The sequence below is a fragment of the Phytophthora sojae genome, assembly GCF_000149755.1.
Source record: "Phytophthora sojae unplaced genomic scaffold PHYSOscaffold_10, whole genome shotgun sequence".
NCBI lineage: Eukaryota > Oomycota > Peronosporomycetes > Peronosporales > Peronosporaceae > Phytophthora > Phytophthora sojae.
In genome coordinates, this window is record NW_009258124.1 from 591055 (window position 1) to 608366 (window position 17312).

Below are 17312 nucleotides of genomic sequence, written 5' to 3' on the forward strand. Positions count from 1 at the left end.
CCAAGAGGGATGCTTCGTCATACAAACCCCAATATGTTTCGCTGCGCTAAACTGGCCGGCGCTCGTCAAAGCATCCTGGTGTTTCCTTGATGCAGGTAGCTCGCTTACAAAACACTAGAACCACGACAAGATCACCTTGTTGTAGGCGAATTTCTGTAGATTTGCGGCATATTTTTAAATTTCTGAGAGGATGTCTAGAAAAAAAGATATGACCAGTTTTCCGCGGAAAAAGTAAAACATTGCGGTAAACTGGTCGAGCACCTTAGATCGACCTCGTTCTGCTCAAATCCACCAGGAGATCGACCCCGAGACCTGATTTGGATTGGCGTAGGTCGAGTTATTAGCCGGCCTAAATAGATCAATCTGTCCCTTTCTTTGACCTCGTTTTATTAAATCGATCTCGAATTATTATAAATTGAGGAGAGCTCCAAGTCAAAACGACAAAACGTTTGCAGAGCACAATAGGTGTTAAGTGTGCAAAGCACAATAGGTGTTAAGTGTGCCGAGTTGTTAACTGTCACCCCATATTTTGGCCAATCAAATGGGCGGAATTGATTATTAGACTAGAGGTTCACCAAAAGGGTTGTTGGAGACGGGCTGTCCGAAGTGCACGTTGTACACTATCGGACTCGCCCCCATGCCCCGCTTCGTACAAAGGAAACGAAGATATTCGTGGCGGTAGAAGGGAAATCAAAGAAGCGAAGTGAGAACAAAACCAAGATTAACATCAATGAACATTTATGCAACGCTACATGTATTTCACTTCCAATGCAGCCTTTTTAGCTCGGGCGCTTTCTCTCCCCGAAGAGCAAGAGCTACCTCCATGTACTGATGATTCCGCTGGGTGGATCCACGCTTGACCGCTCATCCTAGCGGCGCCGTGGAACACCGTCACGTTTGACTTCTCTTCGTCGTCGTGAAAATTAGTTACGACTCGGGCACTACACACTTGGTGGGCGATACGCATCACCTGAATCGCCTGAGCGTTCCAAGCCATAAAAAATTAGTTTTGCCAATGACCCATTCAATCCGACATTGGAAACGGAGTCGATCTGGCGGAGCATTTTTCGTCTGCAGTCGTCGTTCAGACGAAAGCACTCGCTCTGAGAGCACTCCGTCCAACAGGATTAGTCTTCTCGCTGCGGCTGCACAACTTGTTGCACGAAGTAGAATAGTGCGACCTTCCCCATTCGCAGAAGAACATCGGAACTGATCGCTCGCTGGAACCCGTGAAGCCGATCCTCGGTCACAAACACGCACTATTCGAACTCCCCGCCACCATAACCACAGGGAGCATCATCACAAAGCGAAGCTGCGCACTACAAGCGCACACCATAGTACCGATGTGTTAACACCCCAACACGCAATCACCATGCAGCTCAAGTTCCTACTTGTCGTGAACGTGCGGCATTCGCGTCTCCCGATGTCTCTTGGTCTTGAGAAAGGTCGCGAATTTCACGCGATGATCGAGCAGCGACGGCTGACGGCCGCACTACCAAGAACCACGGTGCGGCCGCGGGGTGTTGGCCACAAGGGCGGTGCCTTCTCCATCAATATCTGTAAATTGCATCAGGCATAGTGTAGTGTCTGCAGGGGGAGACGGCGAGGCTCCCGTAAGTTTTTGCCGTAAGTGTATTGCCAAAGGTAAATAGCAAAATGAATCGGGTACGAACTACTCCTAGCGCTGCGGTTCCTGCTAACCAGTGAAGCCGCTAACTTGTAGTTCGGTTGTCAGCAAGATTTCCGCTATAGTCCACTTGATTTCTGGCTGGGCATCAGCTTCTGCGTTATGCCCAGCACTTGTCATCTTACTTTGCGTTATGATTAAGGTACATGTCCGCAGCCATCACGCCTGCAGTGATTGACTGCGGCCAATGGTGATGCTGCTAGCTGGACAGGCTGGAGATTGCCATCCACTACACTGCCCCCCCCCCAAGCCTTGTCTAGCTAGCGGCGATTAAGTTGTTACAACTAACGAAAAAATCCCCGGTTCTGTACCGGGTGTAACGTCAGGTGTACCCATGCCCATACTATGTAACAAGCGTAACAGGTGCAACGTGTTGAAGTTTTATGTATCGAATTGTTTTGGAGCCAATATGGGGTATTAGGAGAGGATAATTATCACCACCGGCCACAAATACATCAAACATTATCGACACCGGCCCAAATTGAAGCAGGTGGCATATAAATAAATTTGATTGGTCTGTTATTTGAAGCTACGGCATTATAGGACGACCGGCTCGAGGACGGGTTCCACACTTGGTGTGCATTCTTAGCCACACATTCCTTCGAGCATGGAAACAGGCAAGGTAAATCTACGCGAGCACTTTGGAAGGGAGACCATCAAGGAAAACGACGTGTTTGCCTCGGCTTCAGTCGCTACTGAGTTTCTCCGCGCATTTGCCTTCAAAGAGCCCACGCTGACGGTTGCAGCACCAGCGACGAAGCCGAATAAAGCCCTGCACCGCTGCAGGGTCCAAGCGCCAGTGTTGGTGAAAGCATCCTTCGACTTGCACTCCTTTGCCTTTGACTGTACTCCTTTGACTGAACGCAGCTCCACTCTTTTTTGCACGCGCTGACCTATCAAGCAAATATGTTTGCACCATTGTACGGGTCAGTTGTCTAAAATTTCGGATTGTTTGAGGTGCCTTCTCTGGCTCGTCCCATAAAATACTATCAAATGATACCGCTACTAACTATAAGTTGGGCCGGTGTCGATAATGTTTGATGTATTTGTGGCCGGTGGTGATAATTATCCATTAGGAGATCGGAATAATTTTAGCGTAATGTTACCTGCTATCGCTACATGGTAGCATATCGAATCTGTTTGACATGAAAAGTGTTGATTTTGGCAAAAGAATGCATGGAAATTTGTTGAAATTTGGCCTCAAGGTCCTTCCAGTACTTGCGCACTTTGGCGTCTTGCTTTTGGATGTATTGGTTCAGTAGAGCCTTGACTTCTTTCACTAGAGATATGTGAGTGGTTCCCACGAGTCCTCTACGGATTCTAAGTCTTTCCAGTTTACTAAGATCTCTTAGTCTTTGATTGTGGAGCTCCAGTGATGCTTTTTCAGCTCGCTGGTGGCCAAAAAGATGCCTTGGGAGACCGCATGCTCGAGGATTTCCTCGGTAATGTGAAGACTACTGTCCGCATAGAACTTCAGTCTTGATGGGTGGACATCTAGCTCCTCTCCAGTGACCAGGTGGCGTACCCGGAAGGAGTGGGCGTCCGCGCGGACCACTATGTATGGTCCCTGCCACGTGACGAGGAACTTGTTGCCTCTCTTCTCGTCAACGCGTGAGCGCAGGACATAGTCCCCCCACATCAAAGTTCACTACATTCTCACCGCGCTCACTCTTTTTGTTAAGCAGGCGCTGCTTCAGCCGCTGGTCAGCTATGGGCTGATGCAGTTTGTGCAGGCTGTCACGCAGCACGGCCAAATGTTTTGAGATGGCTGCCGATTGCTCGGCAACTTGACTAGCTTCTTAACGCTAGCATTGTAGAACTCGATGGGCAGGATAATCCAGTCAATAGTTCTACCGGGGCTCGGTTGCCTAGCGATGGCACAACGGTATGGTTCATCCTAGATTGCTCTAAAGGTACTAGGTAAACCCGTCCTTAGCAGAGATTTTGTACTCTAGAATCATGGCACGGATCACCTGTATGATGTCGCGATTGACGCGCTCTACAGAGCCGTTGATCCAAGGGCTGTATGCCAATGTAAAAGTTTGCTGGCTTTTGAGTCTTTTGGAGAGCTCAGTCACGACTTCGTTTTTGAAGTGGCTACCGTTGTCGCTGACCCATACTGGTGGGACACCGAATCGGCTGTGCCAGGCGAGGATGGCAGCCATGGCGACTGCACTGTCCGCAGTGTCGCACACTACTAGCTCGCAGAAGTGCGTAGCGTGATCTTTGAGCACCGGCAAATATCTGCTAGTGCCAAAAGACTCACCCATTGAGAGGAAATCCCAATGTTGGACTCCATTTCTTTCGTCACACTCGATCATTTCACCCCATGGTCGGCGGATCGTTCGCGGGCCCTTTACATGTGAACAGAGTAGGCAGCTGGACAAAAATGTGTGCACCGCACCCCTGATGTTGGGGATGTGGAAGGCGTGGCGTAGGTGATTTACCATGGCCGTCTCTTCGCGGTGACCTTGGGCTCCTCAGTGTGCGATGGCACACAGCCGTTGCGTCAGGTCTGAACTCGCTCGCGGTATCCATATCTGGTCGTCAAACCGAAGGACCCCATCGCTGTCTCTGGCGGAGCCAACAGGTGCCTGGTGCTACTGCTGTGCACTTCTAATCTCATCCAGTGAGGGCCAGACGAATCCTTCGTCGTCGAGTGGCCTGAGGACCTGCCTTGTGTGTGTTCGCGGCGCTGCTTGCTGCTTCTTGGCCCGCTTCTTAGTAAATCGCGTCAACTTGACCTTCGTTGTAGGCTGCCCCGCCCACCTGGACAGCATGTCTGCCCATACATTCGATACACCATCGACATGTTCGATTCCATACCAGTAAGGCATGAGCTTCAACGCCCACCGCAACAATTTTCCTCTGAAGTGCTTCTTGATGCTCACGTGCGGAGCACACACATGAATAAGGTTGCGGTGATCGCAGAATTAGCGAAACGGTTTAGGTCGCATCAGTAGATAGTCTAGTTTTTTACAAGCCACTACAATGGGATACACCTCCTTCTCAATCACCGTCCAGTTCAACTGAGAACCCTTAAAAGTACCGCTGAGGCACGTGAGCAGCTTGTGCCGCGGCACCAATTTAGAGCCCCATACTGTACCTTGAATCCGAATGACATACACTACTCGTTAGTTGTTGAATGCACCCCCTTCATGCCATAGGTGAACGTACGGAGCCATTGCATGGTGAGCCCACGACGGATGAAACCGGCAACGCAAAACCCGATATTTCCATAGTCAGGATAAGGGGCAGTCTATATTAAAAGCAAACGGGTTTTATCCAATCAGATTTCTTAAGAAAAAATGGTCAATCATTACAGAATTGCCTCTCGTAAAACTATACCAACCATCGTCTGGTTCTCAATGGCAAGATGAGATTGTTGTTAATTTCCAATTCATGCGAGGACGCCGAGATTCAAGCAGCGGATCTTGACCGTGCGTGAAAAGCGAGATGCCGTCCTCCGTATCGAAGAGATCGGCGTCGAGGAGACAGCCCGCGAGCTTGGTACCGTCCACGGCTGGTGAAAGCAGGCTGCTCATCTTCACCGTCCACGCCACCTCGAATACGCTCAAGGACATGGGACGTAAGGATATGTATCCTAACGTCCATGTAATTCTTACGTACATGAAGGACATAGAAGGTATGCTGTGTTTGTGTCCTATCAGTATGTTTGTCAAGTTTGGCCTTACATTTATGCTTTTATTTGTTTTTAGGCGTTGACAACCAAGGGGATGATGGAGTACATGCGGCAGGTGGGTGTTGACTGTTTTGAGAAGTACCTGGAAGGCAAGGATAGCAATCTTCTCGCCATCAGCGTATGTGCGAGTGCATCGCTAACCGGTAATTTTGCATTTAATCTAATACTGGCAATGGTACTGGCTGGTAATAGTTATATTATATTTTATGTTAAATAGCCACGAATTTCCCTCCCAAAACCCCAGACGACAAAGAAGAACATTGATGAGGTTAACGAAACCCGCGCCGCTTTACCCGCGCCGCTTTACCCGCGACGTCTGGAAGACATACGCGGCTTGCTGACCGGCGGATATGTACAGCGTTGTTAAAACTCCTATCAACTTCGATAAGCCGCCATCGCGTATTTAGGCATTTAAAGAGCGAAGGGACCCTGTCCGCCCTCCGCAATTATTTCTGATAAATTTGTAATATTTTGGTATATTTTTAAGGAAAAAATGCCGATACTATTCATCGTACGTGGTAAGCGCGGCGGACGGGTCGAGCCCAGCGAGTTCAGCGAGTGCCCAGAAGGGCACGCTAGAAGTTCTACGTCGAAAACTGCTGAAGTTTGTTTTTTTAGGTGGACGGACCCGCTGCCCTCTCGAGTGCCATGTGTCGGAGGAGGGACGGCAAGTCCTCGCCGAGGTCACCAATGCAACTGTGGTCCCGTTACCCGCCAACAGCACGGCTGTGGGCTAGCCACTGGACGTTGGGGCGATGGGGTCGTTGAAGGCCGAGCTTCGTGCCAATTGGTCTGGGATCTTCGGTGGTACTGCCAAGCAGAAGCGAATCCGGCGATTCAGCCAGCAACAATTGCAGCCTGGGACACCATCCCAGAGGAGACCGTAATGCGTAGCTTTCAGAATCCAATTACCCAATTCCCTGAGATTACGATCCGATTACAAACGTAGCCTCTGCGTGCGTTTCGCAAAACATCTGAAAATACGTCATATTTAAAGTATTTTCTATTCAAAGCCTATTATATTGATGTGCCGAGTTTCCCGTCAGATCGCTTAACTATAGAAGATTCTAATCAGTGACGCCGGTTTCAATTCAGCATAGTTTTAATAAAGGCCAGCTAGTCCGACTAGCGGCAACAGCATCGATTTGGTTAGAGCCGCGCACCCATTTCGCCAGTCCATCTAGCGCGCCGCGTATGCTAGCCGGAACGGAGTTGGCTAGCCACCTGTCTACGAACGAAGCATTCATGAAACCCGACTCAATCGCGGTAATGGCTGCGCTCAGAACGGACTACGTGGCTACCACATCGAGCTAGACGGTTTTGCCAGGCACAATATACACATGCGCCACTACAAACCCTTCTTCTCCACCGAAGCTACCATATGGTGATAGATCGACGACAACTTGTTTGCTCACACATTATTCGAGTCTTTGGACGCGGCGATTTGTATGTTCGTGGTTAAGTGAGCTTGTCCTCGGACTTCGTCCTCGGTCGGCTGCACTACTTTGCCTCTTATCCTCATCGCACTTGTTGGTTGCAGGCTACCCACTGCCGTATGTTATATGCTGGAGTCAAGATCAGAACTCCTCTAGAGCTTGCTAGAAATTCAGTTTTATCTTATATGAGAGGGTTTCTGTGCTCCGCACCTCATGTCCTCTCCATTTCTCTCTTATCAGTAGCCAGGCGACATGCCCGACGGCCGCTCAGCGCAGCCACGGCACTGCACCACTACTTAGTGCTAGGGTAGAGTTTTAGATCTTGAACTCCAAGCTTCTCTCTTTGCGTTAGGAATTGTTTTGTAGGCAGCGCCTTGGTTAGAATGTCTGCAGGCATCTCTGTGGTCGCACAGTAGGCTATCTTAACTCGACCGAGCCCTCCAAGATCTCTTGTAAATAGATACCGTATTTTAATGTGCCTGTTGGTTTTGTGGTTTCCTGGATTCTTAACTATGCTGATAGCGACATTACAGTCGAGGAAGAAGTTAGTGGCTGGCATGTTCACACTACCAGCTGCGGAATTAAGAAAGATTACATTTTTTGCACGACATGTGCGGAGTGTCTTGTTCCCCAAACGGCTCATAGGCGTGCGATTCTGCACATACGTCATGTAAATGAGTGCTTCCGACCACCAGCTGTGTGCCATAGCAGCATCATTTAAAGCACAGCGAACTCTGCCAAGTTTGCTCTGGCGATCTCTCTCTGCAGCTCCATTTTCTTCGGGGCTATAACTATTCGAAGTCTGAAAGACTATCCCTGCCCTTTGCAAAAGATTTTAAAGGCGGCGTTCACGAACTCCGTGCCTCCGTCGGACCTAATCCGGAGAATCGTGAACGTTCTAGCTGCAGAAGCAACTCTTTGACCTTTTTAAGGACCTTTTTGCTGCGGAGGACATAGGTTCAATGCCACAATGTGTAGGCTCAGGAAGTACTGAATAGTCCCTATGCTTCCGTATACTCCCATAGTTTTCATGGGTCCGTTTGTGTCCATGTGGATCACACTAATGGGTTGTGTGTCCCTTGAGCCTTTAGTATTTCTATAGGACATCCTCCTCTTTTTCATCCGTACGAAATGGTGTATGGGATACCTCCAGATGTGAGTAATCAGCCCGGTTGGGGGTCAGTGTGTTTTGCATATCCCGGCTGCCCCAAGAAAGGACAAGAAACTGTCCGCCAGAGCGCTAAAGTGCCGAATTCTTGGGATCTCAGAAGGAACTAAGGGTTACCGCTTGTGGGGCGTCTATAATAATAAGTCATCAAATCCTGGTATGTGCTGTTTGACACTACTAATGTAGCCACTATGGTACAGCGGGCCTTCGGCAAGACCCAGCCTGATCATATACCGAAAATGCCGGAGCAGTGGGAGCGTCTAAACGGCAACGTGCGGGACTGGTGGAAGAACCAAACCAGAGAACACGTCCGCGCCGAGAGTCGGAGAGACCTCAGAGGTATCAAGATTATCAGTGCTTCCAAGCTATTTTGGACAAGAAAATCGCACTCGATATATTTAAGAACAAAGTGCCTACACCACGGTCAATAAAGGAAGCCTTTCGACTACAGAGGCATCGTTGGTTCACTCCAATATCTAGTCCGCGAGACACGACCGGACACTGTCAATACGGTAAGAGAACTTAGCAGATTTATATCGTGCTACAACCGCACGCACTGGGATGTGGCTAGGCGGTACTCAAATCCTTGAAAGAGACGTCGACGTACGGTCTGTTGTTTGATGGGAAAAAAGAGCGTCGTGACTTACGAAGTGTACACAGACGCGATCTTCGCGCGTCTACCAAAAGAACACAGCTCCGTAACCGGCTATGTGATTCAAATGGCTGGTACTAGTGTGTCATGGTGCAGTAGTAAGCAGGGAGGTGCTTTCCTGTCTACCGCAGAGGCAGAACTCATCGCACTCAGCGAAGGAGCCAAAGAGAGCGAGTGGCTGTGGCATCTACTTACAGAGAGATGGGATTTCCGCTAAAGCTTCCTGTGAGCTTGGTGCAACATGTTTACCAGGGTTTCTTTATTGATGTGGCCAAGGTTTAAATGCCACTCCTGCAATGTGCTCTCAAACTTGCCGCTTCCAGGCAGAACTAGTGGCTTACAAGGCTGCTGCTTTACTGCGTTGCAGAGCACTTGCCTCTCTTTTACTGTTTTATTTTGCACATAGTATGCGCCGTTAATTGTTTTTGCCACAAACACAAGTTCGTTCTCCGAAAGTACAAATTTGAACTCTCCGGTGTGAGATCCAACAATTCGGTACCCCCCTTGTTTCAGCCAGAACTCGCTGAAAATGTTCGATGATGCTTGGGGAACCAGCGCAATATTTTCGAACAGAAATGGTCGGATCCCACTAAGTCCATGCAAATACACTTTCACTGTTCCAATGTGTGTATTCGAGTGTTTAGACTCCTGTGCGAATGTAAACATGTAGCCTGTGTCGGGGTTCTTCTCCACAACCTTCGCCCCGTCACATGTTAGTCCGAGTCCACATCTTGAGTCCAAAACCCATGAATCTGAGGTTAGAAATGAACCAGAGTCAAATAATTGAGGATTTTCACAGCGTACCTTGTCCTCCGGCCTCATCTGCATGCGGCCGAACTCCTTCCTGGTCTCCGTGAACGCGACGTACTCCGGCGTTGGCTCCGCCTGTCCAGCGTTCGCACCAACTTCAATCGACGCCGGTGGGACTTCCGCGAGTAACGCGTCGATGTCCTCCATGTTCTGATCCCGGCGTCGCCACTTATTGCATAGCGCTGGGCAGGCTGATGGACACAGCAGGGCTCGTGGGCGTATCTGCCTGTACCGCGTCAGCCGCCAAGTTGCGAGGAGTGGGCAGCCTGCTTAGCGGTCACCGGCTTCACCACCACCTTTCCCTTGCGCTTGTTGTTGCCCTTGGTGCAACCCTTGCTGCAGCCCTTGGCTGCCGCCTTCAATGTAACTTTGTAGGCGAGGCGCTCCTCCTTACTCTTGCCCTCCCAGATGTTGCGGCGGGGCATCTTAAAAGGGCCGTTACGATCCAGCTTCATATTCGGGCAATCGGCCTTGAAGTGCGGCCCGATGTTGCCCATGTCGTCGAACTCACCGGCGCAGTAGAAACACGTGCGAGTGCCCGTGTTGTAGTGCTGGCCCTTAAAAGGGGCACTCTGCGCCTGGTACTTGCCCAGCGTGCTGCCTCGCGGCTTCGATGCAGCTCCTCCTACGTCCCGTTGCTCAGAGCCGCGATGTCGGCCCGGCTTTTGGTCCCGAAGATCGCGACGAGCTTGCTCTCCACCTTTTCCAGTGTAAACTCCTCGGGGGTAAACGCGATGGCCGATCGCCACAGGTGCCCAGACAGAACCGCCAGTACCTTGATCAGCATCTGCTGCCGCGATATCAGGCCGGTCTTCAACGCCTCGCGGTTGTTCCTGTTGACCTGGTCTCTTGCCGCTTTGAGCGCTTGGAACAGGTACCTCACAGTTTTGAAATCCGATGCGGCAATCGCGTCAAATATCTGCACCAGTTCCACCACGCCAGACGCGGTATTGAGTCCGTACCGCTTCTCGATGGTGCGGCAGATCTCGTGCACCTGGTGCCTCGTCAACCGCTTGTCGGCACACAACCCAGCCGGGAGGGTTCGGTTTAGCAGGTCCTTGATGTAGGACGACTGCTGCAGGATGAATGCCGACTGGAGCGCGAGGCCTGTTTTCGCATCAGCCGAGGCGTCGTCGCCTGGCTCTTGTAGGTCCGGCTCCCGCACAAGTGCATCCTCGTAGCGTGCAACAGGGATCTGCCGACCCGCGTGCAGCTCCGTCACCACCAGCGCGTCACTCAGCGCAGTAAGGTGGGCCTGACTCAGTCCTTCCAGCCAGCAAATAGTGCCTTCTTCCCATGGAAAGTCCTGGTGCTCAGCGTGTTGGACTTGCTCATCTTACTTGAAATGTTAACACGAAAACTCAAAATCTTTGCCAATTTAATGTGCGTGTATTAGTTTGGTTACTCTATTCCTAAATACCCTGCTCTTAGGCGTGCTCAGTCTGAGGCAAATGAGAAAGTGAGCTCGTCCTCGGACTTCGTCCTCGGTCGGCTGCACTTCTTTGCCTCTTATCCTCAACACTGGTTGGTGGCAGGCTACACACTTCCGTCTGTTATATGATGAAGTTCAAGATCAAACTCCTCTAGAGCTTGCTAAAAATTCAGTTTTATCTTATATGAGAGGGTTTCTGTGCTCCGCACCTCATGTCCTCTCCATTTCTCTCTTATCAGCAGCCAGGCGACATGCCCGGCGGCCGCTCAGCGCAGCCACGGTGCTGCGCCACTCAACACTAAGCATAAGCAAGGTGATGTTCTGTTTACTTAATGCAGTTGGCCGGTTAAGCGACTGACTTCTTCTGCGATGTACATTCACACTGCACTGGACGAAGCCGCGAAGAACGACGTGATCGTTTGGCAGGTCAGACGTTGTACTCGCAGTTCGCATTATCCTCGTCGCTCCGGCATCGTCGTCTGAGAGTGTGGCAACTTTGGTATACGGTACGTGCTTTCTTCTTGTCTGGCCTCGTGCTGGACACGCACGGAGGCACGCTCGATTTTTCCTGCTGCGCAATACGTCTTGAAATCGTTCGGCCATCGTCTCAGGAGCTCGAACATCCCCACTGTTGTGCAGCGTCATTGACAGCCTATTTGCCTGCGAATTTTGCTTAGCCTTGTCAGCTAGTTTTTCCGTGATACGCTGGATTACGTGGAATGGATCTTGTTTTGTTTCGATGACGTCTCCGGATACTTTTGCTATGATGCTACGGGTTCTGTTAGCACACACAAGAGGTGGGGTGACGCTCATGTGTACCACCAGAACAACCAACTTTAGAATCGCTGCTGATTATTCGTGTTCTTTGAGCGTGTCAACCCCCTAGCTACAATTCGCCCAATTTGTTTTTACACTAAAAGCAACATACGTACTTTCGGTGACCGCTCTTTCTTACCATCAGAGCTGACGATTTTAAACTTTCTGCAACATTTTGGCTAATGGTCGATGTGAAATACCCGATTGCACTTCCCCTGTGAGATTTTTGCTTCTAGCAGCCTTGAACACATCTCGGTCTGAGACAGACATGCGCCTTGCAGCGCTTCTTCGACGATGCAAGCATTGTAGGTCATGTGATCTTCAATCGTTGGTAACAGAGGGGGTAAGTTGGCGTTTCCTTGTTTCGCAGTCTCTACAGCTACAGAAGCAAGAGCTTTGACGTGGCAATATCCCTTTTGACGCGTTCTCGTCACGCTGCTTGTGCACCCAGAAGTCCCTCTCGTGGTGAGAATGCTGTCCAACAAATCAAACATATCTTTTGATATACCTCCTATATACCTTAGTAAACAAGGAGATGAAAGCAGAACAGCTTTGGTAGAAGATATATAAAGATCGTCAGCAGTAGAAAATACAGTGCCCTTAGACTTACCTGTACAACTGTATCGATCGTGGTACATTATCGTTTCAATGTCGTCTACCATGCGACTCGTCTACCCTTTACTGACGGAGTGCATGTACAGCCCCTTACAAAGCACGAAGCCTTCCGCGTATCTGTCAAACACTTAGGAGCCCACGTAATCATACAATACGTCAGTTACGCTGATAACCGCCAATTCTTATGGCATTTCAGGCAGCTTAAGAATGGGAAGGAGCTTCCTCAAGGTTACGGCCACTCTCACTGCATCTCGAGCAGCACTCTTTTCATTCTAAAGACTGCGAACTGTAAGTAGCTGTCCTCACATGTGATGTACTAGATGTTGTTTTTCTTCATGGCTCACGGGCGCTTCTAGCACACCATGCACATGCCCGAGTGCGCTTCTTATACCTCTCTTTTGTAGCCGCTGCTTACTTGAGGTGACAGGTGGGCAGTAGATATGACCGTCCAAATGCGGCTTCAGCTTGCCGCACGCGCACTTGTCCTGGCCCTTCTTAATGTCGCACCCAAGTTTGCGCCTCATCTGAAACCACTCACAATAGATTCCTTTGTCAACATCGGCCAGCTCCATGCGGCAATTCACACACTAATGCTCGCTCTCATCCGTCTTGTGCCTCTTCTCGCGATGATTGAGCATGCGGGTGTGGGTCGTCAATCTCTTCAACGTGGCGCGGAGGGTCTGCGCCTCCCGCCTCTTCCGTCGTCAAGCCCTCGCTGGCATGGACACCACGAGCTGCTGAGACTGCTTAATCTTAGCCTTCTCTGTTGAACAACTGCGATTCCACTTGGACAGCGTTTTTGGGTAGAATTCTGATGTCAAACTCGTCTGCGGTCTCGTCAACTACAACATAAATAGTAGCAAAATATCTTTTTAAGCAACATGAAAACAATTGTAGTGTATCCCTTTCACTGGGCCCAAAGGGATGTGCGAGGTCTCGATCGACAGCTCCAGCCCCTTGAACGGGTTTGCTGGGCCCGTTGTTGCCATAATGCTTTCGACAATGATCATCTGAGCAAAGCAAAGTTAGCAACAGTTTGTAGAATAATTATAGATGTTACCTAGTGGTGCTGCGTGGTGCTCTTCTTCTTCGGGACGTAGCTTCAACTCCCACGGCCACTAGCTTCTCGACGCGGGGGTTCTCAGACGGCGACAGCGCCATCTTTCAGTCCAGTAGCAGCTGGACCAGCAAAGTATTGACCTTTTCGGTCGGTATCGCCGCAACAGCCGGGTCCGTCAGCGAAAATAGAGAAGACCGCAGTTTCCACTTGTGGGCGATGCGGAACGGAAATGTGTAGACGTCACGAAAGTCGGGATCACCCCGCAAAACAGCTTTTCGGTCTCTCTGTTAATCTCTCGGAAGATGGAGCGTTAAATCTTTAGCGCCCTCGCCAGCGCTCGTTTTGACATGCCGGGCTTCGCAACAAGTTGATCCCTGACCTGGTGCTTCACGCGGATGGGCTCGTGCTTGGGGCCACCCTTTCGTTTGTACCATACGTCCCTCTTCCACCGCTCGCACTTCTTGAACTTCGTAACGACCTTCCGGACAGTAGCCTCACCGAGTAGATGCTTGTATACGACCTTGTAGTAAATAGGCTTTTTGTCGCGAATACAGAGCAGAAGCTTGGCAATGATCTTCTTTCGCATCGCTCGGGCCATAGACTGATTGATTTTCTTGTTCGGAGGCGGCTTGGAGCAGACCAGCGTGTCTCGTGGGCCCTTTTTCTTCTGAGGGCGCCTCCCATAGCGGATTGAATTGTGTTTTTTTTCACTAATGCTCGAGGGTATCTTAGCAGCTGCCCTCCCAAATGAGCTGGAGCTTGCGCGCACTTGCTATGCGCGGAAATATGTAGCGTCCTCGTTGTGGTGCAGGATTGGAGGAAGTAAATGCACCTGACGGGACCGGGTCAGCTCCAAATCAGAATCCATATGGGCTCAGAGCGACGACGAAGGCTCGACTTCCCGCATATTTGGTGTGATTACAAGAAATCGGAAGTAGATGACGAACCTACGGATATTACGAACACGAACGGTTGCATCGCGCAGTGTAGGCGCACTCCACAGAGTTACGGAAACTTGTGCGAATGTGTCATGAGACCTGCAATACATATGTTAGATTTATTGGGTACGACGCGACACGCATTAGCGGGGAAAGAGCATGTTATGCAGGGGTAAAGGCCATCCCACTTTTACCATTCACTTCCTAAGATGTGTCCCTTCCCAGTAGTGTGGCGTAGCGGGATCAGCAAAATCTGCGAGATTGCCAATCCAACTTCCCAACTGCGCCCGAACACCGACTTACGGAGGGGGCCCCCCGATGATCCGTGATCTGTGTGCTGAACTTGGTCACCTTGTGTACCCGTCGGTAGGGCTGGATCTTGCTCATCTGGTGTCTTCCGAAGCGTCCGAGCCTTGAAGAGAGAACAGTCTGGGCGAGACGCGGGGATGTGGGTGGAGCAGTGCGGAAATCTTCACTCTGCTCACGGTAGTATTCCAAATCCAGTGGTCCTGTACTTGGATCTGGCGGCCTGGATCTGGATCCGGCCGGGTTGTTGCCTTTCGTGGTTGTTGTCCTTTACGTTGCCTTTGCAGGTCTTCCTTGGTCGTGTTTGCCGCCTCCAATGACGGTGTCGTTGACAGTTGAGACGGGAGGGACGCACCGGCCAAACAGATAACTCCGGTGGATCTTGGATCTGCATTTGCAGGTAGTTCACTAGGAAGGTCTTGGATCTGGCCGATATATTACTCCAGTCTTACAACCAACACTAGATCTGCTACCGCTAACCTCTCTACGCCGTGTAGGGCCAATGTCGTTCCCGTTTCCAGGCGAGGGAGGAAGCGCTTGCGTTGTACAAGGCAAATTCTGGTCTGATTTATGCTTAAGTTCGTTCCTATCTCAAAGTCCTATCACCATGTGGATCCTATCATCCCATCTGTGCCTACCGACTCTATGGGCTCTCTTTATCTTCATTGCGTGTCAGCTGCTTGCCCGTCGAGTCGTGTTCACAACTTCCTGATTACGCCTGGGTGCAGATCCAGAACCACGTTGGACCTTGGATCTTGCATCCTGGATCCACCTGAGTCCAGATCCAGATCCATCTCAGTCTGGATCCAGTGCAGATCCAGATCCACGTTGGATCTTGGATCCTGGATCCACCCGAGTCTAGATTCAGATCCATCCTAGGCTTGGATCTGGGAAGTGTATGGATCTGCGTCCTATTACTGTCACTCTTCCGGATTTGTGCCGAGGTCCAGATCCGTCACTTGTCTCATCCACTGTCATAACTCTTTTCCGGGAATTGCGCTTCTCCACAGTAGGAAGCAGTGAAAGTGACTTCACCTACTTTTAAGTGGTCTGCATATTCGCGTACGTTCACGCTTCCCGCTCAACAAGGTTAGATGGATTGGTGATAAACGTAGCCTTTGAATGTCTTTTGTAGCCGCATCATGCGGTCCACCGCCTGCTCATCCCCACAACACCACATATTACTATTGTAATTCATCATCGGTAAGCTGGGTTTACGTTCACCTTCCTCATCTTATGCTGACTCTACTCTCGGAATTGAGTATCTTGTCATCTCGGATATAAAACTATACAAATACTGTAAAAACTGCAATTATGCCCCCTCCCTCTAATAGTGCCCCACCCCATGAACTTTGACATCTTTGGCTGGAACTTGCGATAGTGCCCCACCCTCAAATAGAGCACCACCCCAACCTTTTATCTGAAAAATTGAGTTTGATTCCGAGTTTTACCTCATAAATTCCAAATATTTCACATCATGATCTTAAGGTCTGTATGTCGACCAGGGATTGATAGTAATGCGATTTTCTTCTAAAATTACTATAGTAGAATTGACAAGGTCAATTCAATTATACTATTCTAATATTAATCCATTCTAGCGATCCAGAATACTATATTAATATTACTATAGAAATTTAGATTACTACTGTCGACCACCAGGTGTCCTCGTTGATGCTTTTGTTCTCGAGCTGCATGCGACACATCGTTTTCTTGTTGTGCTCCAACAGCACGCTCTTTAGAAGAGTGATAGCTTCATCAAGATGGCGAACAGAGGACTCCAACTTTTTCGATGCCTCTATCTTCCCCAGTGGACAATCGCCATAAGGCCACACCATGTGCACCCTCACATTAGCTGTGTGCTGCCAGCGGTGCAAGGCACCTTCCCACACGTTGGGACTTGCGTGTGGGCGGCAAGCGAGCTCTTGAGCACACAGCAGGTAAACATGAAAGCCGCTGCTTCACCACTCTCCAAGATCACGTAGGGCACATCAAGTTGATGAGAAAGTTCCCACACGTCACGACGGCCGCGGTCCTGACGGTGGTGACGAATCTCGAGGAGGACTCCAAATGCGTCCGCAGTGGCCGAGGACACCGACCTTGGTGCTGCCGTTGGCGGCAGCGTGGACGAAGGGACAGCTGGTGGCGAGGCTGGCTGGGTTTCCGGTGTCAATGATGGCGGCAAGTTTGTCGGAGGCGGCGAATCCAGCGTCAAACCCAGAATTGGTGTCGCCAACATGCCCGCGATGAGCACTTGGAACTAGGATCATGGACGATCTTGGTCGAGCTTGGTCGAGCGAGCGAGTCGGAAAGAGGTTGTTGGCTTGTCGAGCTGCTGGAAGATTGCAGAATGAGCCCAAACAGAAAGCTACAATTTGTAGCCTCCAATAGCTCACTGCAGAGAGCTAGTAGACCGGTCCCGTGCGACGAACCGCGACCGCCGAACGCGCGAGCCTCCCAGCAGCGAATCCGCTTTCTCCATTGAACCGACCGAGTGCCCACATGTTAGCCAATATGTCTCTAGTATCCAAATAGTACTATTATTAGCCGAAAACACAACTAATATCTACTATAGTAGAATATAATCAGCCGACGAAAATTCTACTATTATTATAGTAGAATAATATTATTTACCGGTAATATTAAAATAATTTTACTACTGGTAATATCTACTATCAATCCCTGATGTCGA

The 17312-nt window shown here is 50.0% G+C and overlaps 2 protein-coding genes across 2 annotated transcripts; one reads left to right on the forward strand and one right to left on the reverse strand.

Moving 5' to 3' along the window:
- Positions 1-11464: 11464 nt before the first annotated feature.
- On the reverse strand, positions 11465-11674 carry PHYSODRAFT_433757 (hypothetical protein; the record flags this gene model as incomplete). Its single annotated transcript, XM_009537091.1, has 1 exon — positions 11465-11674. A coding segment is annotated over one exon (210 nt), but the record flags the coding sequence as incomplete, so codon positions are not given.
- A 1085-nt stretch (positions 11675-12759) lies between these two features.
- On the forward strand, positions 12760-13089 carry PHYSODRAFT_305662 (hypothetical protein; the record flags this gene model as incomplete). The annotated part of the gene is made up of 1 exon (XM_009537092.1): positions 12760-13089. One exon carries the CDS (start codon positions 12760-12762, stop codon positions 13087-13089), a length of 330 nt encoding a protein of 109 aa, XP_009535387.1.
- Between the last annotated feature and the right edge of the window lie 4223 nt (positions 13090-17312).